Genomic DNA, 27709 nt, shown 5'->3' on the forward strand with positions numbered 1-27709 from the left:
GGTTGATCTGGACTCTGTGCAAGCCAGTCAAGTTCTTCGACACCATACTCACTCGTCCATGTCTTTATAGACATTCCTGTTCCTCTCATTTTGGAACAGGAAGGGATATGTTGGTATCCAGTGTCAGGAATATTATAAGTTACAGTTATCTGATATCAAGCTGGGAAGATAGCACTTAGAGTACATCCTCAATCTTAAATATCATGACACAGTTACTGCTGACCTCAAATTTATCGATTGCCATTATGTGACTGTTTCTCAAAGTAACAGTTACTGACTTAAACAGAAACTTCTTGTAAATGCTGGCACTGATATACACCATGTCCTTCCAGTCATGAATTCAATGTCAGTCTCCAGTTTCTTGGACAGCTTTGCATTTCACTGTGTTCTCACTTCATATCAAATTATATCAATCACTTTATTGTGGTATCCTGTTCCCGACAGGCTGATAAACAGTGTTAACTGTGACAGTCGGTGCAAAATGTCACTCTATCAGTCATATTCAGCCGGTGTTCACAAACGCCCACATTTGATCAGAAATCTTAAACAGACACACGAGTGGTGTTACTTTTTCATTTATTTTAAGTTAATTTCAATGATTTTAAGCAATTTTAATGTCTCTGAAAAAGCATCTCATGACTTTTAGTTTGTTATTCATTCAAGCTGCTATGAAGATTGAGATTCACATTAGATCGCATTGACATTCATACATTATAAGTCTCAATAGTAGAAATATGTTCAATTATGACACTTTATTGATATGTTTCTATTTTTTCTTCAAAATATAAAAAGATAGATCATGAACATTCCATTGAAATATACTTTATACAGTTCTTGATGAGTTGTTCTTTGTTTTACAACATTTCAAAAATAAAATCCGGCATAAGTCACAACCAGATAATCCAGTGACCACCTCTTCGCCCCATTCACTCTCCTACTTAGACTGCAGTACAATGGACTAGTACTTAAGTCTGTTTTAGACAGTTTGATAGCTTCTAAAATGAATATGTCTTCATCTTTGGATGCATAATGATACTATGTACTGTTAGTTCAACGTATATTGGGTATGACTTTGTATTAATCATTATATTTCTAATTAAAATAAGATATATATGTTAGAAAAATGTAGTTAGTATGATAACATTGATAACAACTCTGTCATTATTAATTTGTAAAATAAAATATTTTTCAATTAGTGTGATTGCTAAGTTACTCTATGGAAAACCATAAAGCCACTACACATTGCAATCATCTAAACTGATGACAGAATATCTGTGTCTCAGGGAGCATACAGTAAGTGTCTATCAGTGGCATTCGTGGTGCAAATTGCATACCGTGTCCTCAACTTAAAAAAGAAAAACAGAAAAACATATTAAACATAAACGAGCATATAAAGAAAATGGTTACCACTGAGTATGTGTCATCCAAGGACCACATGACACTTTCCCAACACCTGCAGATGACATGTCCACATACATAATAGTCATTGTCACAACAGTTGCACCTCCTTACCATGTAAAGCAAATTTGTTCTTTTGGTTACGGTGAGTGTTTCTACATGAAATTTATAACATTTTTAACAGATTGTAAAAATAAAACAGACTTAGCACTCTCAACATTGTAACTCATTCTCTTCAAACGTGTCTAAATCAAATGGCAGTATTATGCATTGGAAAAGGAAAGACATCTTTTTCAGCCTGGCATTGGCAGAGCAGCCACAACGTAGAGAATGAAGGAAATAAAGACTGTAACCATGAAAAATAAAAAGAGGAAAAGACACTACTTGGCCATAAAAACAAAAACAGCTGGGTGAAGCACAAGGTTTTTGCAAGTGTGCGCACCATTGCAAGAAGTTTACCTCTGAAATATTCATAAACATCTTTGTGACCATCAAAGCCATGGTAGCTTAATGCCTTCCAAAATGGGAACTGAAATTGTGAGTTTTTAAAAGATACGCGACCAAAAAAGAAATTCCATGGACCATTTAATGCAAATAGACAAAAGTTCTAGACCCTGTAAAACCAGTGTAGACTCGACAGAATTTTTGAAGGACTTCTACAGTCTACATCACACCACTGAGTCTCATATTCTGGTGAGCCTCCAACTGCAATGTACTAGGAATGGACAAAGAACCGTGCAGCTGCCTGAGCTAAGCCCTGGACCAGCAGGGCCTGAAACTCACTTGGAATACCAAGACAAGGATGAGGGGCTTAGAGAGCACTCAACAGTGACATTATTTTTTACTTATTACATCATTATCAATCTCCCCTTGGTGGACACTGGTATTTCTCACCCTTTCGTTCCCACTTTCTGACATCATTTTGGAAGCTCTGGGTCTTTTTGATTGGTACTCACATGACTGTGCTGTTTGTTGTAATAAGCTGCCAACTAGCCAGCTGGATGACGATAATCATGGTAAGTGACGAATGCAAAGACCTGACCATCTAAAAAAACGAAGACGAGCTACCTCTACACACTCATGCTGACACTGCGAGTGTGAGTAGTTTTCAGTTGCCTCTTGGAGGAAGACGTTTCTGCTCTACAACACGGCACAGTGTTTATAGTTATCAGGACTGGATTCATGACAAACAATGATAGGAGGCTAAGGGAATATGTCAAGACTCTGTTCCCCCCTTGAGAGATTATCAAGTCATAATGCATGCGTTTGTACACATCACTGTGAGGTGTTCACATTATCGTCGTCTATATACTAGGATTTTTTTTTTTATCTTAGAAAGAAAATAGCAAAACACCTACATCCAAGCACATCATTGACACACCTGAGTCCTTAAAACCACACAAATTTTGGAATGGCAGTTGGTTCCATGCAAACCTGATATCTCCGACTATTTGCCAATATAGTATCTTTCGTACTGTTATTGGTCTTTATTGGATAACCTACACATCTACTCCCATGTTTCTATGAATGGAACAGAATTGCCTATCCTAGCAAAATCCTGCCATGGGACATCCAAGGCCTTTATAAATCTCTAACACTGAGATTTTAAAGATACTCCAAGGACTCAAGGTTCTCCATTTGACCTGCTACAATCTTGTGACAACTACTGTATTATTGCCAAAGAAAAAAAGCAAACTATGAGTAGTATTCAAGCTGTCAAAGTTGTGGTATGGAGTGCTGCTGTTTTAGAACTGCTGCTGCTCTTGCTGCTGCTGCTACGTAAGTTGTGCAAATGAATCAAGGAGGAAAACATGGACCTAACAAAAAAACAAAGAACATCCCAGGAAAGAAAGCCTTTGCGCAGGTGCTATAGGCAAAGTCTTGAACGACCACTGTTGACTTAGAAGAGTTAAAAAATATACTGCTCAGTGCATTAGAAAATAAAACAGTGACAGAAAAGGTCAAAAACACTGGAATGACGAATGTAGGGCAGTAGTAGCAGAGAGATTTCATCAAACAAAACATAGTTCAGGGTGTACTTTGCAAACATACATGTTTCAATATTCACATTTTTTTAACTTTTCAAAACAAAATATAGCTCTTCTCTTTCATTATAATCTTTTTTAAAACATTAATTGCATATAACATTTTTTTTAATTAATTTTATATATATTTTTTTGTATCTCTAGCACCCTTGTCTTCAACTAAGGGCTTGCAGAAAAGACAGTCATGCAAAGTAGTCATGCTGGTAAACAAAGTTACAAAAATGCATTATCTTTTTTTCTCCATTTGTTTATCTCATCGTCCATCCTCCATCATCCCCATGTCTTTGTAGGTGCAGTCTGTCATTGCTCATTGTCTTTCAGAAAACATTTTCTCAGTGCTTGTGGGGTAAACAGCTTTGCACACCCCTCATAGCAGATTATTTTCTCTCCGTATTTTTATAGGACTTTGACTCCATTTCTTGATGCCAAATACTCAAATCACATTTGCATCTGACTCTATTTTTTCTGTCATTCTGGACTTTTTTTCTGCTCAGAAATCTCCTCCAAAGTAATGGAGAGTTGTGGATTTGTTTATCAAAATATAGATTTGTTCTCTTTGTACACTTCCGCGTTTGCTCTACTCTTGGTCCACGTCTTCTGGTTTAACTCTTCGCGTAAGGGTCCCCGAAATGGGCCATCTTTATCTTGACACTTGCCCGTGAAATCGTTCACATCAAGGGCAAGCGAGAGATGGGGCAGTATGAGTCCAGGGAGTGCTGTGCCTTGACTCGCAGTGACAGCCTTTGTGTTGAGGGAGAAGATTTATCTGATTGGTCCCTTTCAAAATAACATTGAAATTACAACCACTGGAGAGTGAATTAAAAACAGTTCTTGTAGTGGTATGGTCTTATTTGTCATTCAGGAAGGCTGCTATCCCTTGATCGATGAGGACTTTACTCCACCTCTCTTTACTCCCCATGGCTGAATGCTGAGTCAGTCAGACATGGGAAAATATCCTATATGTGCAAATCAGGATAGGGATAGTGGCAGTTTAATAAGTAAGTTCTATTGGGCAGTGAATTGTAGGGCAAGTATAAAACTCAACCTTAATGGAATATTTCCTCAATCTACAACACATTAAAGAAGGTCATTCAGCAAGTGCATGCTACAGGACCTTTGGGCAAGCCCATGTCAGTACATGAGAGATAAAGACAAGTCTTTTCTCACTATTTTGTTGCAGTGACTGTTTCAGGTGAGTATAAATGTACAGTAAATGCCATATGTGACATGTTTGAGCAGATGCTACATGTGCTTTGTTTACATGTGCTTCACACTTGGTATAGTTTGTAGTTTTTTTGATATCAGTGCTGTGAGGAGGGCAGTGTTTCAGTCAGATAAAAGTTAATGGAAGACATAGATTCAGTGGCAAACATACTATACACGTGCTAAGCTTGAACAAGGGACCATATGGGTGTAATATATATATATATGTATACATATATACATATCAATATATATATATACACACAGGGTCCCCCAAATGGGCCATATATATGTATATATATTTATGAATATATATATAAAATATATGTGTGTGAATGCCAGGTGTTTTAATGAGTAAGACCAATCCTTTGTCTCTCGTGTACTCGTTTTTTGTTTTTGTTTTTTTAACTGGAAAAGGAACCCAAGAGGAAAATGACATCTAAAAGATCCCTTGAATGCATAAATTCCTCTCTCTGTGAACGGTTGATGAGTTAAGTCAAGTTATTTCCCAGCCAACAAATGCTACAATATGTTAGCAGAGATGCTACATTGTTCATTCAGTCCCGTTGAAGACGTGGTTTTTTTTGTTTGTTTGTTTTGTTTTTTCAGAAACTCAAAGTTGCTCAGTTGTTCAGTACTGTAGATAGCACTGAGTTGGTCTTCATACAAGATGGCGAGTATTAGTGTCAGAGAGATGTCATCTGGAATGTGAACTAAGGGGTCCTTTTTTCTCCCAAAAGTGTGTAAGTGCAATGCTCAGTCAGTTTGCCAAAGGAAAGGAAAAGAAAAGGTCAGTCAGACAGCTGTAAAAAGTGTGGTTGGAGTTCCGAGAGGCTGCTTTGGTAACAATGTGAGGAGCAGACCATATGATTTTTTAATTCATGATTAACCTCTGGTCTCTCTTGTCACCCCAAAGATCTCCTTTAAACTGTCCATCCGTGTCACACCTGTCGTTATGTGGCTCCCGCCGCAAATTTGTGTTTACCAGTTATGGACTCTTCATTAGAGAGAGGGCGAATGCTAGAAACTTAACACTGTAAAGAAAAGAACAGAAAGCCATTAATATCAGGTCCACAGAGTTTGTGAAATAGCATGCACAGTAAAACGTTATAAACAAACTGATTAATTTATAAAAGTGCTTAACTGATATAAACCAGTCTTAGTTGTAAAGTCATATTCTGAATGTCAATAATAGGGACTTTTGTAATCCAGGTTATTAATTCTGTTAATATTATGTAGAATAGGAAAATAATCAAGGATTGCTATTACCTGTAAACTGCAGGTTAACAGTGTCAGAATGAGGTTCACACATTTAAACTGTAATGACATCTACAACAAGCTACAAAAAAACCAGTCTGTCTCATAGATATGTACAGACAGTAACTTTGCATATAACTTAAGTTCTGCAACTCTGCACATAAAACATGAGTGTAGAGGTTGCTATTTTTAGTACATTCCTGTAAAGTCCCATTTTGACAAATTGCATTCTGCATTTGTGATGTTAGCTGGATCCCCTCCGTTGTGTCAAAGGAACAATGTCGCAAGGAGCCAAATATGGCAAACAGGATGGGTGGTGAGTGAAGACTGTGTCATTGCGGCACGCACCACAGTTCTCTAGCAGTCACTGAATATATTACTCTGGGGTCTATGGTGAAATCACAGATGCAGAGTGCAAGTACAAAGTGGACGTATAGGAAGCAAACGAAAATGACAGCGCTGCTGGGTGTGGTCCAGAGCTGCACAAGGAGATAAGTGAGATTTAAGTTGGGATAGATTTTGCTTATTATGGGCAGAGTTGCTGTACTTTTTTGTAATCACACATTTATAATTTATACTCAGGTATCGGTGACGATAAAAATGACAGCTGACATTATTAAAAAAACAAACAATAGACTGAATGAAACTTGCTACCAGCCAACTGACCAACTTTGCACTTCAACTTTCAGTGAACACAGCAGTCATTGTTACATGAGTGAGTTATGCACAGAACATTTCAAAGCACAGAACATTTCAAAGTGAGCAGGATTAGGGAAACTCTAATCAGTTCTTCACTAGTCTGTGTAAGTGCGTGTGTGCAAACATTTTCATTTGAATGATTTGTATACTTCACGGAAAAGGACATTTTTGACATTTTGACACATGGACACATAGAAACATACTGAATGCCATTCATGGAGGTTTTCACATCCACAAAAGTATTATTGGACTTCAGATTGTGAGATTGTGGCATTACTCCCAGACACAGTTTCAGGGGTTTAACACCTACCCTTAAGCTACACTTGAAAACACAGCTACTAATTCCAGAAAATGCTTGTCAACAACACCACACTATGAAGTTCATTCATTTAACAAATCTAGCAAATTTTGTGATGCCATTAAACATCTTTCAAGAAATAAAACACTTCTGTTGTGGTCACACCAGCAAACATTAATGTACAATACAATTATCCATTGTTGATGCTGTATAAGCTCTTCCTGTGGGTCCTTCATCTCTTCATTTGACTTCCTTCTTCTATCAGTATCCAGTAGAAAGGTGCCAGACAAAAAAACCCAAACAAACCAAAAAATAAAAACACAGCACAGTAACTAGGAAAAGTCACTTTTGCAGTAAATGTAGCTCACAAGCTTACAATTACTGCTCAGTACATCTTAATTTAACCAAGACATTAAGTGAAGTCACTGAATTCTGTTAATATCAATAAAGTATTTTTTTTACATGTGTTAAATGCAGACATATAACCATTACTGTATATGACTCTCTCCTATTGTCAAGTGAGAGTTCCTATGTATGAATATAAATATATAAATTAGCCACTATTGGACAGTAAAACAATATTATTTGTCTGGTCATAAATTACACTTTAATATCTTTTTCCTCAATTTAGTATAGTTATGTTTGCAGACATCTTCCACAGCCTTAGACTCATACTTTGTGTATTGCCCAAAAATACACAAAAACACAAAATACACAGTGCACAAAGTTGAAGGAGGATGAGATTCGTCGTTATTGCTTTGTTTTCTTTTTTCATTTTGATAGATATTGCAATAATATTGTTATTGTGAAAAATCTGACATTGTGACAGCCTCATTTAGGATCTGATGTTTTGGGGACAAAATATGCAGTTCTGACTGTGCCTTTGTCTTATTCACTCATTTCCACACAACATAGCTACGAAGCTATAAACAGAGCATAAGTAAAAAAGAACAACAAGAAATATCTTTAACATTACACAAATAGCAAATACAGGTGTCTTTGACATTATTCCTATGTTCTTATATTGCTCCAGCACTTTACAAATGTAAATATTACTGCCTGATTTGTTTAAAGGGTGGTGTATGCATTATTTTAATGCATACACCACTAGTTATATTATATATTAGTTATAAATCTGATCCCTAGGGCAAATTCGAGGAACAGTTTAACTAATTTTTCCGCTGTTGGGGATTGACATTGTTTGTTTTATTCTGCTATGTACAAGACTTTGAGATTTTATTCACTCATCATCCTCTTAATGGCCACTACAAGTTAGTCTAACTATCTTGTTATGCACAATAGTGACACACACAGGCGTTTAACTGAATTCACAGTTTCACTTCCACCCTTCTCAAAGCACAAAGTTCAGCTTCATTCTCTTCCTTTCTAGAAGGTTTTTACAATACAGTCCTGCATATTTTCCCACAAAGCTGCACATTTATCAAACGTTTTTTGATACATTAGTCGTGATCACTGAAATATTCATACTCATTGTACGTTTATATCGATTAACATAAAGCACATGTACTCAAATCAGTTCTTATCAAAGCAAATACCGAACTTACACTCTGAACCTTCTTTCAAGCCATCATTACAGGTCACTGGATAATTACATAGATTAAAAAAAAAAAACCCCTAATCATGTGATAACAGTAAAGAAAAAGATAATAAAAAAAAAATGCAAACATACCTCAAAAGTATGTATTTATAACTGGAAACCAAGTTTGTGCATGGGACTTTTAGGATTTTTAGGGAAAGCCAAACATCACTTTACATGCATATGAGATCAGAATCAGTGGTTATGGAATTTCTTGCCCTCCCCTCATATGGTATACATACATAGGTTTTGGCTTTAATGTATATGTAGATACAGATATGTACATATTTAGTAAAAACCACTGACCTATTGAGCATTACATCAAAGGTCTAGCTAGTTAAATCTAACTTTAAGTTAAGCCTACATGGGCCTCATAGAGGCACTTACAACATACTGCCTGTTTTGTTTACTTAAACAATGGGTGCTTTGGAGGATTCTAGGTTATTTGCATTTGTCACAACTACTCGTTTCTCTTTTTACTAAACATATAGTCAGTCGATTCAGAGGCAATACAAACTGAATATAAACAAATGCAGTACTCTTGTAGTGTTAATGTTAGGATAAGGTTGTGTGAGGTGTGGTACTCCCCTCATTCGCTGTTAATCAGTTAAAGCATTCAAGCAAAACAATCCCCTGCAGACATTGTAAATGATGGATGGACATGTTCTTTTACTGTAACACAAATTTACATTCTACACAAAGTTGCATAACATCCGAAGTCAAAGCATCTGCAAACTATAACATCCACAATGGGGATGTTATAGATTGCGTAGACATTCTATGATAATACAGTACAGTAAGTGGGCACAAAAAAGGTTTAACGAGCACTGAGAAGCGATGTGAGCAAACCTTATAGTCCAAAAGATTTGCTTGTGTGGACTAAGAACATCTTTGAGCATGTGATCTAGACCAATCAGTGATTCATTTCACTTCACAAAAGACTTCTCTGTAGGATAAATTAATTGAAAAACCTATCCCAGAGTTTTGCTATCTTAACTGTACAAGTCCAGTTTGACATTTTACATCAAGTATCTATCAAAAATGCTTTCATTCACAGGAGAACTAAATCTCGGCATGCAGTTTCGGATATTTTCAGACAACACTAAAATGTTGTAATTTTCTGACATCATAATCATGAAGTGAATCAACCTAACGCTACTTTGGTCTGAAAATATATGCGATGGCCTTCAAAACCAGCAACGGATGAAGCCAGGCAAGCATTACTTCTTACAGTGCCTGAATGTCAAAATCTATCCTAACGCAGACACTAAAACATCATTCAAGGAAAACATTCAAGTGATGTCACAGCTTTCATGTAAACGCTGCATATCTAGGTTCACAAATATAAGGGGTCTGGAAGCATGTGGATAGTAAGACTTCAAAACAAGTATGGAAATACTTTCCTTTTACAATTGTCTGTAAAAACTAGTTCTGAAGCATTTTGATTTTTTATTTTTTGCTCTCTTCAGTCTATGTTCCTGTTGGTTAAGAATCCTATGAACAATTTACAACATTGTATTATTTTAATAGTTATTTTAGACAACCAGTGGCATTAAAATGTCATTTCTTGCCATGAAATACACAGTATTCATGAAAAAAATACAAAATCATTAAAAAACTAAAGCGATTTAAAATGACAGCCTGGACATCAAAAAGTCTATATACTGGCTTGAAATAAAACAAGAAAAATGGCTCGTGTCATCTGAATAACGTTTGTACATTTACAGCTGGTATAGCTAAATCAATGATAATGAGGAGATTGCCTGCTAAGTCTGTGCGTGTTTTAGATTAAAAATATATCTGTGTATTTACATATGTATGTGCACAGCATGTTTTCCAGCATTAACGTAATGTTGCATGTTTATTGCATTCGTGAATGTGTCACTATTTTTAAATCGTTTTTTTTGTTTTGTCTTTTTTGCTTTTGATTGAGATTGCTGAAGGTAAAATTATAGCGACAGCCCACCTAAACATGATGGTTTATTTGAAATTATTAAAGAAAATGTCAAAAAACCCTTCAAAGCATAAATGGTGAGGAAGAAATTAATTAGATTTAGAAAAAAGGAAGAGGCAAGTTTGATTAGGTGGTCCAAGGTTTTCATTGTATACTTGTTTTGTAATATTATCTGTTTCTGATGCCGAGACACAAGCTTCAAGAGTGAGCAAATTAACAATGATTGTTAGTAAAGTGCTTGCATTTGATTTGACTGTATAGTTAATTAAGTAGTAATCCATATCTGACATTGTACATTTGTTCTAATCTTCTTGTTTATAAATACTTTGCATTTAAATTTCTATAAAACGTTTTAGACCTACAAGTGCATATTTCATTTATATCACTGTCCTGATTATACTTCAAAGGCCAACTCAGTCATTTGCTACCATAAAACAGAAGATTTTGCTCCTTTGCCAAAGGCCATTTCAGAATAACCAGTTAGCATGCGTTGAGCCAAGCAGTCCCACTTATATGTAGATATTTGAATGGTAAAATTTATCACATATCACCCTTCACTATAATTTGTTATCAAAAAGCTTAAAATAAGACCTTGTGAATGTCTGCCTTACTGGTATAAAGATTTGGCTGACATGTGGGTAGATTTAAGGTTTAGATTTTGCTGTTATGTGGCGATTATATGATAGTGCATTTGAAGGAATATTACAACGCAATGCAAAATAATCCAGTGGAACAATATAATAATTGGGGAAATAAATTAGCGTTACAGGGAAGTAAATATGGAAAGCAATAAAATCTGATTTTTTAAGCTATTTTTTCTTAAGTTAATCATAAGCCTTAATTTTTTTTTCAAATCAGTTAAAGTGTCTAATGAAACAATACTTTTCTTTGTTAATGAGTATTGGCTTATCTATATTAGACATCTAGAATAACAACAGTAGCAAGTGGATCAAGTGAATGTGCAAGCATCTAACAAAGGATTAGACAACGAGACAATGATCGTATGTATTGGCTCCTAACAGCAATACAATATAAGAACTATTATTTTCAAGAGACATGTTCACCCTCAGAATTAGATAGCTCTTTTGGTACAATAAAACACGTATTACTTTCATTTGTTTCTGATTTTGTTGACATCCCCTAACTTTGCTGTGTAAACTATCAGCATAAAGTGCCCAATGACGTCACAATAATGAAAATGAATTGAGTGTTAATTGAGACTTACATAGGATAAGTTTTTTTTTTCAACATTGTGGAATGCTTACGCAGCGCTGTGTTCACTCGCTATATATTTATTATATTATCTATATATTTTTCTTTGTCTTTGGCTAAATAAACTAAATTACACAATATGGACAAAAGTACTAAGCCACTTACGTATAACACTTACTGGAGCTGCTTGACTATGACTTGACCATTTTTGTCCTGATGTTAATACCAGAGGAGCTGTGGAGGTTATTGACCTTTATGTGTGACCCTGCTTTGTGGCCACATTACAACAAAACAACTTACAGTTGATTATGGACTATCTTGGAGGGAAGACCTTTCACTGACTGACTTATTGCAATGGTGGCATCCAATTACATTTTTTAGAAGTGGAAAAAGTCTGTTGAATGAGAGGCAAAATGTCTTAAAAACTGTTTAAAAAATGTGAAGGATTTTATCCAGCTGTGGCAATGGCACACGTGAAACACCTGAATTCAAAGATTAAGAGATGTGGCTCAGTAATTTTGTTCATATCATGTATCTTGCTCCATGATTATTTCACTGTATGAGTGTTAGGAGTCTAAGTTAGTTTGGTCCAGAATTCGCAAAAATATTCATCTGAAAATGTAACTGAGCACATTTTTATAACACCTTCTTGATGCATGGCACTATTTTATTCACTAAGCAGCCCCAATCAGTTTTACATTACTTGTAATTATTTAAATAACCACTTATCTTTAAAGCTAAATTTTGCATTTAACTCCACCTAACATGCTTCATAAACCATTTGATTCACAAGACAAGATCTCATTCTTTCTACATTCGAGTTCATTGTATGTTATTGCTATTGTATTTGCATGGCGTACAATGCAAATGGAGGCTTCAACGTAATTGGTCCATGGCTAATCTGCTGCATCTCTTATCAGCCAATCATTAACACAATTTCTGCTACAAAATGGAGGGGATGGGGGAACGACAGCGCCGCAGAGGTCCTGGAGCCTCATAGGTCTCAAAAGGCGGGCTAGTAATAGGAGCGAGTCGCAGTGCTGACCCAGTCATTCCCGATATGTTATTAAGACTGCGAGATTTTTCATAGCCGGTTGCTTTAAGACAATCAATATAATAATAAATCAGTTTAATAAATTGTTTGTATTTTTTTTTATGTCATGTGCGAATAAATGGAAAGAAAATCAGTGAAATGTTTACAGATAATATGAAAAATTCCCATATGCAGAATGTTTTTTATGAAGGTTTCATAGTTTTGAAACATGAACATGAGGTTGAAGATGTTAAAAGTAGGAATTAAAAAAAGAACCACAAAAGTGAAGAGAAAAGAAAATGAAGGATATTAAATGAAAATCATAAAGACATATAAAGGACAGACAGACAGAGACAAGACAGACAAGACAAGAAAATGCGAGTTATGATATGCCTTTTTTTCCTCAAAAAACATAAACGCAAAAGATTTGTAGATATTAAAAAATTTAACACAATAAACAGGCCATTGCATAAATTACCCAACACCTTGTGAACGGTAACGTCCGATGTTCAGGTAATTTGGACAACTATTTGGCCAAAACCGCAGTTTACACAACAGCAAATACTCTGATATCACTGATACATTGTAGTTGATCACATGAAGTTTATGTGGAATCATATCATGCTTTGTCAGCAGCCCATTTTGTATTTACTTGGTATGAACTTGGTATAAACTTCAAATGGCCAAAACAAAAATGTCCTCTCAGCCACATTTAAATCACTTTGTACCCTCGGTAATCACATCCTGTTGTGAGTGACTACTGAGTCACTTTCTATTTTGATTACAGTGGGAAACAAAGAAGTTCATTTAAAACGCTTTCCAGCTACAAAAGGACCTTTAAATTATAATGCGTGACACTTTGCATTTAGCTTAACAAATAACCAATTCATCTAAGACTACGTTTCCTTTCCCACTGTATTTTTGGTCCAAAACACTTCATGCATACACTGAGCCCTTCTTGTAGGAAGCAGCCACAAACAAGGTTGTGTTGTGATCACAGTGTTGTTGCATCAGCTGTAGTGAAAGGCCCCATTGTTAGATAGCAGCTATCTGCTCTAACAATGACTGACTGACTTATAGTGAGTGGAGTTTTATACATTTACTAGCAATATGCTCATGTTAGCTGAAATGAATGTAATGCTCTAACACTGTGATGCTGGAGCAGAGGTTTCTGTACACTTAAGTTATGGATGTAAATTTTTGTCAAACTCCATCCACCATAAGGCTGCGTCAGACAACAAAGAACAGCCACTGATCCAGTGTGACACCCTTTGTGTCTTCCTGTTGCAATGGAAAAATATGACAACATTCAGGGTCAAAGTGGCCGATTCTACCACTCTAGATAACCAACCTTAAATCAAAGTATTTCTTTTTTTTTTTACTCAAACACTTTCGTCAGATGGTACCTCAGTGACATATTAATGATGCATATTTGCATCATTAATATGTCACTGTACTGGTCATCTTTGGAGTAACATACCACAAACACTTTTGAAAAGCTGCCTGGCAAATCTGGTGCTGCTTCATTCTCAAGTTAAGTTAGAGGAACGTTTTTCTCATACCACGCAAATGCATCAAGACAAACTGTCAGTTTACATCAAGTGGCAGCCATGTATAGAAAGACTGCTGACTGAGTACAAGACGGGAGGAGAAAAAATAAACAAACCTGGTATGTTGTTGGAACTGAACAACGCTTGATAGTGTGCTTTCAGAGTGAGAGTTGAAGATCAAAACTCAAACATCTCTGCTTATTTATTCTTAATATTGTTTAACAGTTAAAATAGTCAAATTGAAATAATCTGAAGGTGCCTTTCCTACAGCTAACAAGCAAAGATCTTTTTATGGCACAATGTATGCTTGAAATCCAACATGATTTTAAGTTTACTGTTCAGATTCACATGTAAGAAAAGATGTTTTCTTTTCTTTAAAAAGGGAAACAGAATAGTCATAATCGTGAAGGTTTACAAAAACAGTAAAGGCTGAATATTAGACAACTTCTAATTTGGATTAATGCTCTGCATATCTGAAGATATGACGTATGATTTATGGGGGTTCACAAAAAATAATCCTTTATAAGAACTTTTAACAAAAGTCGATTCTTTGATTTTAGTCACAAATTCCTTCCAGTATTTTCTATATATTGTTAAAGATCACCATGCAGCATGCTAAGTGTTCCACTGTGCTCGCGTAATAGCTATGTTTTATATACACTCACTCACTTTATTAAGTACACCTTTTCAACTGTTAAATATGGCAAGCATCTAACTAGCCAACCACATGTCAGCAAATCAGTTTATTTAGGCTTTTAGGATATGGTTGTTGGTGCCAGTGACTTAGCACCAAGCTGGTCTGATTTCAGAAGGTGCTATACTGGGATTTTCCCACACAAACACCTCTAGAGTTTATGGAGAACAGTCCAAAACTGCAAAAATATCTATTGAGCTGCATGTCTCTGGGTGAAAATGCCTCGTTGATGCCAGAGGACAATGATCAGACTGCTTCAAGATGACAATAAACACTTGCTACAACTGAGGTATGCAGAAGAGCATCTCTGAAAGCTGATGTACTACAGTGGCAGAAGAATAAAACGGGTGCCATTCCTGTCAGCTAAGAACCGGAAACTGAGGATATGATTGCCACAGGCTCACTAAAACTGGACAACAGGGTACTGGAAAAACATTGTCTGACCTGAGTCTCGATTCGATTCGGATGATGGGGTCACAATTTGATGTGAACAGCATGAACCCATGAATGGTTCAAGCTGCTGGTTGTGTAATGGTGCTGGGGATATTTAGTTGTCCATCCCTTTATGAACATGGTCAGAAGTGTACCAATATTCTGATGGCTGCTTCCAGCAGGATGTCACAAATCTCAAATAATCTCAAAGTGGTTTCTTCAGCATCACAATGAGCACCTTCGGGATTTTGTAGAAAAGGAGATTTTCACCATGGATGTGCAAGAGAAATATCCAGCAACTGTGTTATCCTATCATAAAATCATCATCGTCATCATCAAAATCGACCAGCAAGGGGTCACACCCGGTATTAGCAAGATGTACCTAATAAAGTGGCCCGTGAGTGTATATTCAAATAAAGTTGGTAATGGTGGTCTTCTTAATTTCTGGCTTTAATATGATCTCACTGACATTTAATAAACTGATTTCTTCAATCAAGCTTTTTAATGTGATTCGTAACACTTGCCGAATGGCATATCGGTAAAAATGGAAATTGAGACACAGAAAAGCAGTTCCCATTTGTTGATTATATGAAAGGTGAAAGTGATAGAGAGCAATGAGATCAGGTGGTAACATGGTTGTGATGGTTGTTCAGCTGACAATAGTTTGCTTTTGTCACACACAGACTTTGTTTTAAAAAAATCCAAGAAGAAGAAATATTGTGAAATGAAAATAAAATAAGTTAATCATGTCTCGGCCACTGCAGTCTCTCACAGTCTGCTCTCCTCCTCTCTGGGCTATCTGCTGCATTTACAACAACAATCATCTGTGGTTTTGTGCTCTGGGATTCTCTATCAAGGGAAACGGTGAGTCTGGCTGTCACTGTATTCAGTGATGACATAATTCCTGCCCAAAGTCACACTTAATTTACACTATAGAGGGAGTATGTACCTACCTAGAGTCAGACTTTAGTTACACTTGCACTGCAGTGGCGGCCTGGGGATGGGATGGAGAATGAGTGTTAATCACACAAGGAGAAGGCTATGTTGAGGGAAGACACAGAGGAACAGAGACAGCACTGCAAATATTGTTGCCAGACTGTTTACCAAGCACATAATCATGTGAAATTAAGACTGACTCAAAAAATAGCCTTAAAAACACACTGTACAGTACTGTATGTCATGGTCCTGGGCCATGTGGGCCCAGTATTCTTAGTTCAGAATCAGAATCAGAATCAGAATGGATCAGTATTTTTGTATTTTTGTATTTCGTTCCTTATTTAGGCCATGTTTTCTGAGTTGCCCTGTTGTGTTGTTCCCTAAGTGTTTTCCCTTCATGGCTTTTACCCCCTGTGTGCCCCTCTGTGTATCTGTGAGCCCTCGTCTCTCCTTATGTTTTATTCCATGTTTCCCCTGCCCATTATGTCTAAGTTCTCCCCGTGCTCTCTCTCCCCCCTGTGTGCCCTCTATGTATTTATGAGCCCTCGTCTCCCTTTGTGGTTGTTTCATGTTTCCCCAGCCCGTTATGTCTGTGTTTTCCCCGTGCTCTCTCTCCTCCTGTCTGAACCTCTGTGCCTGTACATGTCATGTTCAGTTCACCCCGCCCTGTCTCGTTATGATTATCAGTGTCACCTGTGTTCCCCGTGTGTGCCCACTTTCCTCGTTTACCCTCTGTGTATTTCTGTCTGAGTCTCCCTCTGTTCGGCGTCGCGTTCTCCCTCATGTTGTGTGTAATTCTCCCCGTGGTTCGGTTCCTTGTACAGCTCATGCTTTAGTTTTCCCAGTTTTAGGTTATTTTGTATTACTTCTCGTGGCCAGCAATAAAGCTGTGTTTTTTGAGTTTATCCCTGTGTCTGTGAGTCTGCATCTTGGGTCCTTCTCCTGCCTGCCACACAGCAAACCATGACACTGTATGCATGTGTGAAGGCAATAACCTGTTTTCAATCACTGTTTATAGCGTCATTGACTGTTTGATTCTTTTCTAAGAATGGCCACATACACACTGGTTCATTCTTACATGGTTTAAAGATCGTATGATCTCCTGTTACCAATAATGAAATGTACTGATTTGGTCATGACCATTACTGAAGCCACAATATGTGCATACACTACATACAGCTCCTACTATATCTTCTAGAGAAGATATAACATCCAGCTGCATCCTACATCCTTTAGTTTGTAGTATGTAGGTCAGACGTATGCAGTTCATGTCGAACCCAATTAATATTTTATGTCCCTGCTTCTTGTACATATATGTGAATATACGCTGTGCATACATGTGTATCAGTAAAAATCTGGCTCAGAGAGAATATTTGCAGAGTGTGATGGGGGGAACACAGTAAGACACACACAGTGGTACTGTTACAAATATCAGATCATGCATGGCAATGTAGAGCGAGTTTTACATACTGTGTCAACCGTAAAGAGAACACATGAGAGGACTGACAAGTGTTACCACATAAAAAACTTTCACACGGGTTATAGGAAAAGGCTTTTAGGAGTTACTTTTAGAGTTAGCGTGTCGCTCTGGTAATGACCTCGAGCACAGACAGAAACAACAGACAGGTCTGTGGTGGGTGGAAAAATATTTCTGCCAACAGTTAACTTTAATCTGTGTCAAAATTAACAATATAAAACAATGGGGTAAAAAAGGAGCAGATGAAATGTCAATGAAGAGCATTTTTTTCCCTGTAAACCTCAGCATCGTATCTGTTTAAAGTCTAGATAAATTATATTATCCTTCCATGAAAATGCTGCAGATTTACTGCGGATTTGCTAATAAGTATTAAAAAATCTAACACCAATTACCCAACACCTTGTGCACGGTAACGTCCGATGTTCAGGTAATTTGGACAACTATTTGGCCAAAACCGCACAGTTTACACAACAGCAAATACTCTGATATCACTGATACATTGTAGTTGATTACATGAAGTTTAAGAAATCTTATACCACTAGTGAATTTATGTGGAATCATTAATTGCCTTGCATTATGCTTTGTCAGCAGCCCATTTTGTATTTACTTGGTATGAACTTCAAATGGCCAAAACAAAAATGTCCTCTCAGCCACAATTAAATCACTTTGTACCCTCGGTAATCAAATCTTGTTGTGAGTGACTATTGAGTCACTTTCTATTTTGATCACAGTGGGAAATGTCACATAACAAAGAAGTTCATTTTGAAAGTCTTTCCAGCTACAAAAGGACCTTTAAATTATAATGCGTGACACATTGCATTTAGCTTAACAAATAACCAATTCATCAAGAATGAGCACACTGGACTCATTCTTATATATATATATATATATATATATATATATATATATATATATATATATAAGTAAACTAATGATAATTAGCGTAATAACATGAATGCATAAAAAGCACAGATAAGTACGGATTTGCTAATAAGTAGTGAACGTTTTGGCCAAATATGCTCTTGAGAATGCCTTTAACCAGCGAGATTTGCACCACTTTTCTGTTAATTTGTTCCGCTGTTTTGTTGGCAGTTTTGTTTGTCACTCCGATTCAGAAAAGACAGATCGCAGGTGATGGTGAAACTCAAAGGGGATCACAGGAAGAACACGAGGGAAGTCACAAAACACAAAACAACAAAAAGAACTTGTACAAAACACAATATCAAGAGAAAAACAAAACAAAATACAGAATACAGCAAAATATAATTAAAATTAACATAAATCAACTCAATCCACACACATACACCTCAAAACAATATAGCATTCAAATAAATACTTCTTTTTTTTTTTTTACCAAACTGCTGGATAACACATCACAGTAATACAGATGCACAGAGCATGTTAGAAACACAGAACAGAACAAAAAAACACCTCATATACATATATAGAGGAAAAGAGTGTGGAGAAGAAGAGAGACAGAGGAAGAGAGAGACAGAAGCCAATATAAACTCCTTGAAGAAGGTCTGGAGGAGTGATTTGGAGTGAGCAATCAGAGGGGGGTGATTGACCGTTTGACCTTAGTGAGCCATGCATACGGCACTGGGTGCGTAGGAAGTCAAATGGCCAACAATCCAACAAAAGAATCTGAGAAGCTAAGAAAATAAGTTGGCAAAAACACCTTATGCATATATCTACAAAATAAATCACAAATAAAGCACACAAGAATGATTTTTAGTCAGCATGGAGGAAATCCCTCTTTAAAAACAAGTGGAGAGCAGGGACTATCATAACTGTTATAAACCCAGTGCTTTTTGTTCATTTAATTGATATTCAAAACTTCTGATTCACAAATTTAACAGATTAGTCAGATAAGTTTGAATGCTCCTATATAACTATCTTTTTCCCCCCAATAGGAAAGAGGTAGGCATCACCTTGGCCAGGTCATTTGTCTAACACGGGGCTTATAGACATGGAATCTTGTTATCAGATACTAGAGACTCAAGTGTCAGAGAAAGTAAGAAACAGATCAAATTGATTTGGTATTTACTGTAAGCACTTAGTACAGTCTCTTCCCCCAGTGCACAAGGCTCAACATTAAAATACACACTAAAACAATAAAGACTTTTATACATCGCTTACCTACAAATTACAAGCTCTACACAGCATCCTAATAACCCAAGCACTTGTTTTGCTCAATGGACTCCTGATTTGTTTTAAAGAGGGATCTTTGTAGCACCTAGATTTTATATTACATATAGAAAACCATTAAAAACTGCAGCGATGTCAGCAACCTCTAACTGAAAGGCTCGGACAGCTCGAGGCTCGCTTACCTTAAACAGCATGAAGCCGCTTTTTCGGTCAACTCTGTCATAGCATTTGTCTTTCTGTCTGGCCGGTAAGTGTTTCAGTCACCAAGTGCAGCTTATGTTCCTTCTGATTTTTCCACAGTACTCATACAAAAGGTCCTAATCTTTGGACTACACTAGGCACTGAAAGCACAGTTATACGGTCAGGGGATAGTATTTCAGATCCATTACATGCTTATTTTGTAAATTAGCACTCTGGTATTATAACTGATTTGTAGGTCAATTTTTTTGTTTGTTTGTTTTTTGATTAATGCATTCTTTAAAATGTTTGCTAGTGTTAAGCATGCCATGTTTCACGAAGTGATATCCCCTGACACAGATGGCTCCAGTGACCCCAGTTACCTTGGGCCTTGGAAAGGTGATATCCAGCACTGCAATCACAATGTGTTAAAGTATCAGTGCAGACCAGCTGATTAGAAATGGTGCATATGTACATGTAATTTTGCAAATCCTTGTGGCCACATCACGGCGTAGCAGGGACAAATGCCACTGTTAGTGCATACAACCAGTGCGAGAGTACATGTACATATTATATATACAGGTGTAAATAGAAAGGTGTTGTTTATAGTCAAACATTGTTTTTTTTAAATTGCAGTGTGCACTTCTGTTTGCCAAGGTGGAGGTCCGTGGGGTAGGGAGTAAAACACAATAGGAAGGGAAAAAACTAAATTAAGCCACACACGACAAACACAAACACAACACTCAGACGGCATTGAGAGGACAGAGACACAGTGTATAACATGTAAGAATGAAAAAAGCGCACATACACACGCGTGATATGACACAACCTGAAGAGAGAGACAACAACAACACAGAGGCACATCAGACAACAACATGACCCGCTGTTCCCATTGGTTCTTCTTCAGTGTCTTGCTTTATTAGTTATTGACACAGGACACAACAACGGGGTTATTTTTCATTTGAGCTTCTGGGTGTTATTTGCACATGTGCATACCCGCATGGATGCGCTCTTGCACTCTCATGACTGTATGCAGGTTTTAAGCTCTCACACAGACAAACAAGTAATTACTGAGTGTATATCACAGCGAAATTTTCACATTTTCTCTCCAGATTTTTTCTTTTCTTTTCTTTTTTATTACATCTTGTACAGTGTTCATTGAGATTGTCATTCACAAAGTTATAATAATAAGTACAACATTGGGCTGAGGTTAGGACTCATTGTATGAAATACCTCTGAAATCACAAGGTGAGCCCCGAAATACCCTTTGCAACCCAAACCTTAACATTCACACTGAAGTGCTACCTAACCTGAGCTCAAATGTTTGCATCATTCCACGCGTTCAGGCACAGATAAGTCTTCTTACAGGTGACACAAAGGACAAACTCCATTGAACATTTAGACACAACACTGTGAAAACATTTGGTGTATCTGCATATCTTTTGAGGTCATGCGTAGCATGTGCAGCTGCATCTGTGTTAAAGTGGGCACTACACTGCTGTTTGTGCAATTAAAAAAATCCTACCTCTAGGACAGCCAGATTAAAACTTTCTGGATGTTTCCAGGATACAAGCTCCTTTATTAAAAAAATTTTTTTTTTTTTTTTAGTGTTACCTCTGGTCTATGGTTTGATCCAGGAAGATGTGGAGTTTGCATTGAGGTCCTGCTGTAACAGAGACCCCTCCATCTTATACCAATCCTCAGTCAGAGGGGAGTCTGGGCTGGGTGCCAGGGCTGCTGCCTCTAGTTTGTTGTCAACAGGGGGGTGTCGAAAGTTTGGAGGGAGTGTGGGGGAGTGTTTCAGTGCAGGTTGGTGGCAGTGGTGGTAGTTGGATTGCAGTAGTAAATGAGGTGTTGGGTTATCATGAGCATGAAGATAATGGACATGGGGCAACGAAAAGGGAAGGCGTTATGGTGGAGCACAAAGGAAAAGAAGGGGTGAAATGAGGGCGTGGGTTTCAAAAGGGAAAGAGCGGGGACAGGAGGGTAGATGTGGGGCAAGTTTGGGAGGGTAAGTGGTCAAGGGGTTGAGGGAAAAGTAAATAAAAAGGACAACACAAGGCAGGAGAGAGAGAAAGAGAGAAACAGACAGGGAGAAACAGAAGTGACGAGAAGTAAATTAATGCATGGTCAACTGTCTGAGTCCAGAAGACAGAGAAAGAGATCGTTTTTGAGCATGAATAAATGTGACATTATGGGACACAGAACAAAGTTCACAGACACCGTGGAAAGATGGAAGATATGAATGGCTGAGGCATTGTGAAGAAAAAGGAAAAGGAGAGAGGTAGAGGGACAGAGATTCTTGTCCGACAGAAGAAATAAAATGTGATACCAAGCGGTGATGGAAACACAGACAACATGAATGTGAAGAGATGGAAACAAACAGAGCAGAGCAGAAGAACTTGGTGTGTATGCATGTGTGGTAAATGCACGACTGTAGATGTATGGATGTTTTGTTGCTAGCTGTGACTGAAGTCTCCTAACTCAGTTTATAGTGTGCTGTCCCATCCAGCGCATCTTTCCTGCATGTTTGAATGTGACATTCAAAACGTATAATGACCTATATGTAGTTTATCTGCATTGGCTGCCTCTGCACTTATATAATATATAATGTATGTTTACATCATACTGTGCCAAACATCTTGCTGTGTGGATCTGTTTACATAAGATGTGCATGTTTTGCATATCCGTCTCCTGGTGTGAAACATACCTTTCCGCACATTCCCATCTGTGGCACGGAATTCCCTGGTATTAAGAAGGAAGCAGGCTCTGTCCTGCTGGTAGCGTTCCCGAGTGGGGCCTCGCCCAATAGGACTCCTCTCATCCGGGCTCAGCACCTGGTCGATGGTGGGGCAGTCCTCATTAGCCAAGGCGGCTGAGGCTGCGTCACCATTCTGCTTAGAATCTAGTTGAGGCAAAGGAAAGTGAAAAACACCCAAAGAAGAATCATTGTGCTACAAAATTAAACATCTTGTTTAACTCAAAAAACAATTTCATATCTAATTCCTCTTTTCCGCCTACTCGGCTGTACTTGACTCGACTTGACTCTGGTTAAGACCAAACCAGTGTTGGTTTGTTTGTAACCATTTCTCTTGTTCAAAATTTGCTCTGTTTGATTTTTGTGAAGGAGTCGCTCTCATGACCCAGCCTGAGCCGTCACTACCTGGCCAATCAGTGGAACGCAGGCTGTCGACGTCACATTTTAAGCTTGATGAAGCTCGCTTGGAACCCTGGCTAACAAAGTACTTGGTACCAGATAATACTACCTAATGGAAAACCCTATAAACCGAGTAGAGTCCAATCGAAAGAGAGGCTTTAATGTTGGCAGATGGCTTTCCTTCCCTAAACGTGGTTCTGCCAGAGGTTTCTTCTTGTTAAAAAAAGGTTTTTCCTTCCCACTGCCACCAAGTGTTTGCTCATAAGGGGTCATCTGATTGTTGGGGTCATTTCTAACATTATAGGGTCTTTATGTTACAATATATCTGGCATTAATAAAATTCAATTAATGTGTCCTACTCTAATGTAGGAAAATAAAGCATGTTCTGGTCAATCCTTCTGTTTGTAAGGGGAAGCCAACCAGAAGAAAATGTCTTGTTCTACGCAGTGAATGAGCTGAGGGCCTCACCAAGATTAATATGAATGATATGGAACTATGAGTCATGCAAAGACATGTTAGTAGACAAGCTTTGCATATAATGAAATTTTTACTTGATTGTACTTTCCGAGTCTGGAGTCTGCTATCAAAAGTTTGACTGATACAACTTGCTAATAAAAACAAGGAAAAAAGAAAAAAAAGAAGAAAGAAAAGACACCGCCCACAAATACCTGGAAAAAAGCCAAGCAGACAAGATGTAGTAAAAGCACTGAAGAAATGTTTTCTGACTCACTAATGATCAGGCCATTGGAGTAATGCATTTAAGGTGCATTATTGTGGCATATGACTGACGCCTGATGCTGCAGCATGTAAAAAGCGCGCCAAGAGCCACATTACTTCGCCTCCTGATTTCACTGTTAATGCCAGAGAGATAATATGTGGGCTGACTTTCCTCAATTCGGGAAGTCAGCTCAAAGTTGAGATGCATTAAGCTGTTTTAAAAGATAATTGAGGTCATTTTCCTTCCATAATGTTTGTTTTTCCCCCCTGACAGATGGAGGCCTTAAGGCAACGGTGAACCTACCAGTTGATCATAAATTACATATGAGTTGTGATGGGCCAGCAATTTCTCCAGGGTGGCTCAAGAATCAGCTATACATCTCTTCTTGATCGTACTTCCACTTCTTTCTCTTGACACTTTGGTACTCAGTTAATTCTCAGTTAAAAGTCTAAAATCCTTTTGTACGCTTCAAACTACCATGAGCAAACTGTCATATTGATTACAATCATGCAAGTTCGTTTTAGATTGCTTAAAGTGGTAAACAACATAGTGAAACTTGAATTTTATCTTGAACATACACAATTTATTCATTTCTATATTTTCAACAGTAAAACAGATTGCATATGTTCTCATGATAAACATAAGCAGCATTAAAAAACAACAACAAACACTCACCTCTGTTGATCTCTATAATTTCTTCTTGGGCAAGAGGACAGTCACCTCCTATTCCTCCAGACCCCATCACTCCTCCTAAGACATTTCCCAAGATTCTTTGTGGTGATGCAGTAGCCATCGCCAAGGCATCTGGCTTGCAGTAGTTGGGGGACCCTGGTTGTGGCGCTCGGGGGATATGTTTGTTCTTCTTTTTGGGAAGCTTTTGTTTGGCCATAGCCAGAGAGTAGTACATGCCGAAGTTGTTGACAATGACAGGTACAGGCATAGCAATGGTTAGCACACCAGCCAAGGCACACAGCGCACCCACCAGCATCCCTGACCATGTCTCCGGGTACATATCTCCATAACCCAGCGTGGTCATGGTCACAACCGCCCACCAAAATCCAATGGGGATGTTCTTGAAGTTGGTATGGGCACTGGCTGTTGGGTCATCTGGGTCTGCACCAATTCGTTCAGCATAGTAGATCATAGTGGCAAAGATGAGGACACCAAGAGCTAAGAAGATGATGAGCAGGAGGAATTCATTGGTACTGGCACGCAGGGTGTGGCCAAGGACACGGAGACCTACGAAGTGGCGAGTCAGCTTGAAGATTCGGAGGATACGAACAAATCGGACAACACGCAGGAACCCCAGGACATCCTTGGCAGCTTTGGAGGACAGCCCACTCAGACCAACCTCCAGATAGAAGGGCAGGATGGCAACAAAATCGATGATGTTGAGGGTGCTTTTGAAGAATTCAAACTTGTCAGGGCAGAAGGTGACTCGAAGCAGGACCTCAATGGTGAACCAAATGACACACACACCTTCCACATATGTCAGCCAGCTGTCAGTCACCACCTCATAAACGATCTCCTCACGAGTCATGTTGCCCACTGTGACGTTCTCTGTCTTGTTGAGGATGGTGTTGAAGGCCTCGTGCGTCTCCATGCAGAACGTGGATATGGAGATGAGGATGAAGAATAGGGAGATAAAAGCCACATACTGAAAAGAATGAAGAAAAGGGTCAATAAAAAGAGTTAATGTAGGAAGAGAAATCAGAGAAAGAGCAAAAGAAAAAAGTCAAATTATGAAAATCCAGCGAGGCAAAGAACATCAGAGAAAATGTCAGCATTTTAACAGTATAAAACCTCAAGCCAACCGCAAAAGTAAATGCATTAATTATTCATTCAATTTAATTACATTAAATTAAATTTAACAACCAGTGAATGTATAACACTTATACCCTTAAATAGTATACTATCAGTTAATACTCAACTCAATATTTAAAAATGTCTTAATATGTCAGTGTGTATCCTACATATTCCAACTAATTACCACATCTTAGCCAGAAAACAAAAAGTGTGCAGAAAGCTATAAAAATATTTCAGAAGCATGTAGTCCACAAATAGAACTTATAATCAGAAGGGATAAAATAAATAACTGAAAATATGTCTGCCATATTACACTCATGTGGAGAAGGAAGTTTTCACAGGACTTTATTCAGCTCTATGCAAAGAAACTAAGAACGCCTTACTTAGTAATTAGCAGCCAGTGCTGATAATCAAATTGACCCAAATAACTGATCATTAGCAAGTGTGAGCACCTCTATAAAACCAGAGGCTTTGGCAGTTTCCCAGTCTAGAGCATTCAAGTGTGTGTTAACACAATGTCACCATCTTCCTAGTTGTGGACATCCCAGCAAATTCCCCCCAAAATCCAACTGTGCATGTTAAAGTTTAAAATTCATGAAGGTGCAATGAAAAAAAGACTAATAGGTGTGGCTTATTTGAAAGGGTTGATAAGAGAAATACTGTCTAAAAAGAACTTGGCAACATGATTTAGATTTGCAAAGTTGCATCTAAATAAACTACAGACAGACAAGACCAAAGACAGTTTGGTTAAATAGACAGCACCGCATTTGCAGAAAACCAAACACATCACCAAAAACACTTCATGCCAAGTGTTTTGCAGCCACGGGACCTGGGCAGCTTGCAGCCAGTGAGCCAATCTATGTGCCAAACTATTAAATGTCAAATGCGAGGCCATTTCGTCCATCAGCTAAAACTTGGCTTTACAATGTAACAGTGACCCCAAACACAGCAACAAATCTGTTGCAACGTCCCAAAGTCTGGAGCTCAAACTGACTGAAATGATGTGATGAAACCTTAAAAGAGCTGTAAAAAAATAAAAGGAAGAGTGGCCAAAATTTCCTCACAGTGACGTGAGAGACACACAGAAAACAATTAATTAATTAAAGTTTTTCCTGATAAAGGTCGCGCTGCAAATTAGCCAAAACAATCACTGGGTGTATTTAGTTCGTTTTTTACAGTACTGTTTGGAATCCCATTGTTATGAAGATTTCATTAACCTCACTACTCATTTAAATATCATGCAGATGCTTTAAGGTAACATTACCCTTCACACAGTCATATCATTTGGCCTACTTGTGTGTGTTTCTTTAAATTGGATATTTTGACGAGTCTTTTCAATACTTAATACTTGGTGTTCATATTCTTAATGCTATGGTTGCATTTGGCCTATTAAAACTAACAACTCACACTAACTCCCATGCTTTTTTGTTGATTTATTATGTTGTTATTGTGAACCTCTTGTGAGAAATGTATTGCTTATCTTTCCACAACCTGGGTCCTTTCTATATACTACAATATTTTGCATCCCATGGGTTTGCCTGTTCACTTCAGAAATCTCTGCAGCTTTCCTTGACAGAAAGAAAAACAAGCCAATTTAAACCATCACACTGTCCCGCTTCAGACATCTCTGTTTTCCAGTTTGTTTCTAGCTCATCTGTGTGATCTGCAGTTTACTATATGAAGCCAATCTTTTCCCTTCACTGTAACTTGTTCAGTTGTCAGCGAATCAATGACAGTAGTGTGATGACACCAGTGTGCGAGCGGCTGCTGCACAGTCTTTCCCCATTGTGGTCCATTCCTAAGCCCTGCAGTGTATTTATAGATGCAGTATACTTTGTGCATTACCAAATAAATAATAAAACACAACCATGGCCCGAGGAGCAAAAGAGAAAGGTAATTCATACTTGAGTGGAGTCCA

General features: G+C 37.8%; 1 protein-coding gene across 5 annotated transcripts in view; it reads right to left on the reverse strand.

Annotated features, from left to right (window-relative positions):
• Nucleotides 1–559: 559 nt before the first annotated feature.
• LOC146568352 (voltage-gated potassium channel KCNC1-like) overlaps nt 560–27709 on the reverse strand; it is a 54485-nt gene continuing 27335 nt past the window's right edge. Inside the window, exons 3-7 of one of the 5 annotated variants that reach the window (XM_085284357.1) lie at nt 24661–25642; nt 22821–23015; nt 21725–21853; nt 16326–16366; nt 560–5680 (exon numbers count right to left, since the gene is read on the reverse strand). In XM_085284357.1, the coding sequence (XP_085140483.1) occupies nt 21732–21853; nt 22821–23015; nt 24661–25642 (1299 nt within the window). In that variant the 3' untranslated portion in view covers nt 560–5680; nt 16326–16366; nt 21725–21731. Of the gene's footprint in view, nt 12761–16325; nt 16367–20918; nt 20940–21724; nt 21854–22820; nt 23016–24660; nt 25643–27709 lie in introns of all 5 variants that reach the window. The other 4 variants (XM_085284355.1, XM_085284356.1, XM_085284358.1 and 1 more) reach the window with 4 other exon arrangements.

Source organism: Mchenga conophoros, linkage group LG8, assembly GCF_057382185.1.
Source record: "Mchenga conophoros isolate Kocher_MC1m ecotype Shallow Benthic linkage group LG8, M_conophoros_male_GT1.1, whole genome shotgun sequence".
Lineage (NCBI taxonomy): Eukaryota > Metazoa > Chordata > Actinopteri > Cichliformes > Cichlidae > Mchenga > Mchenga conophoros.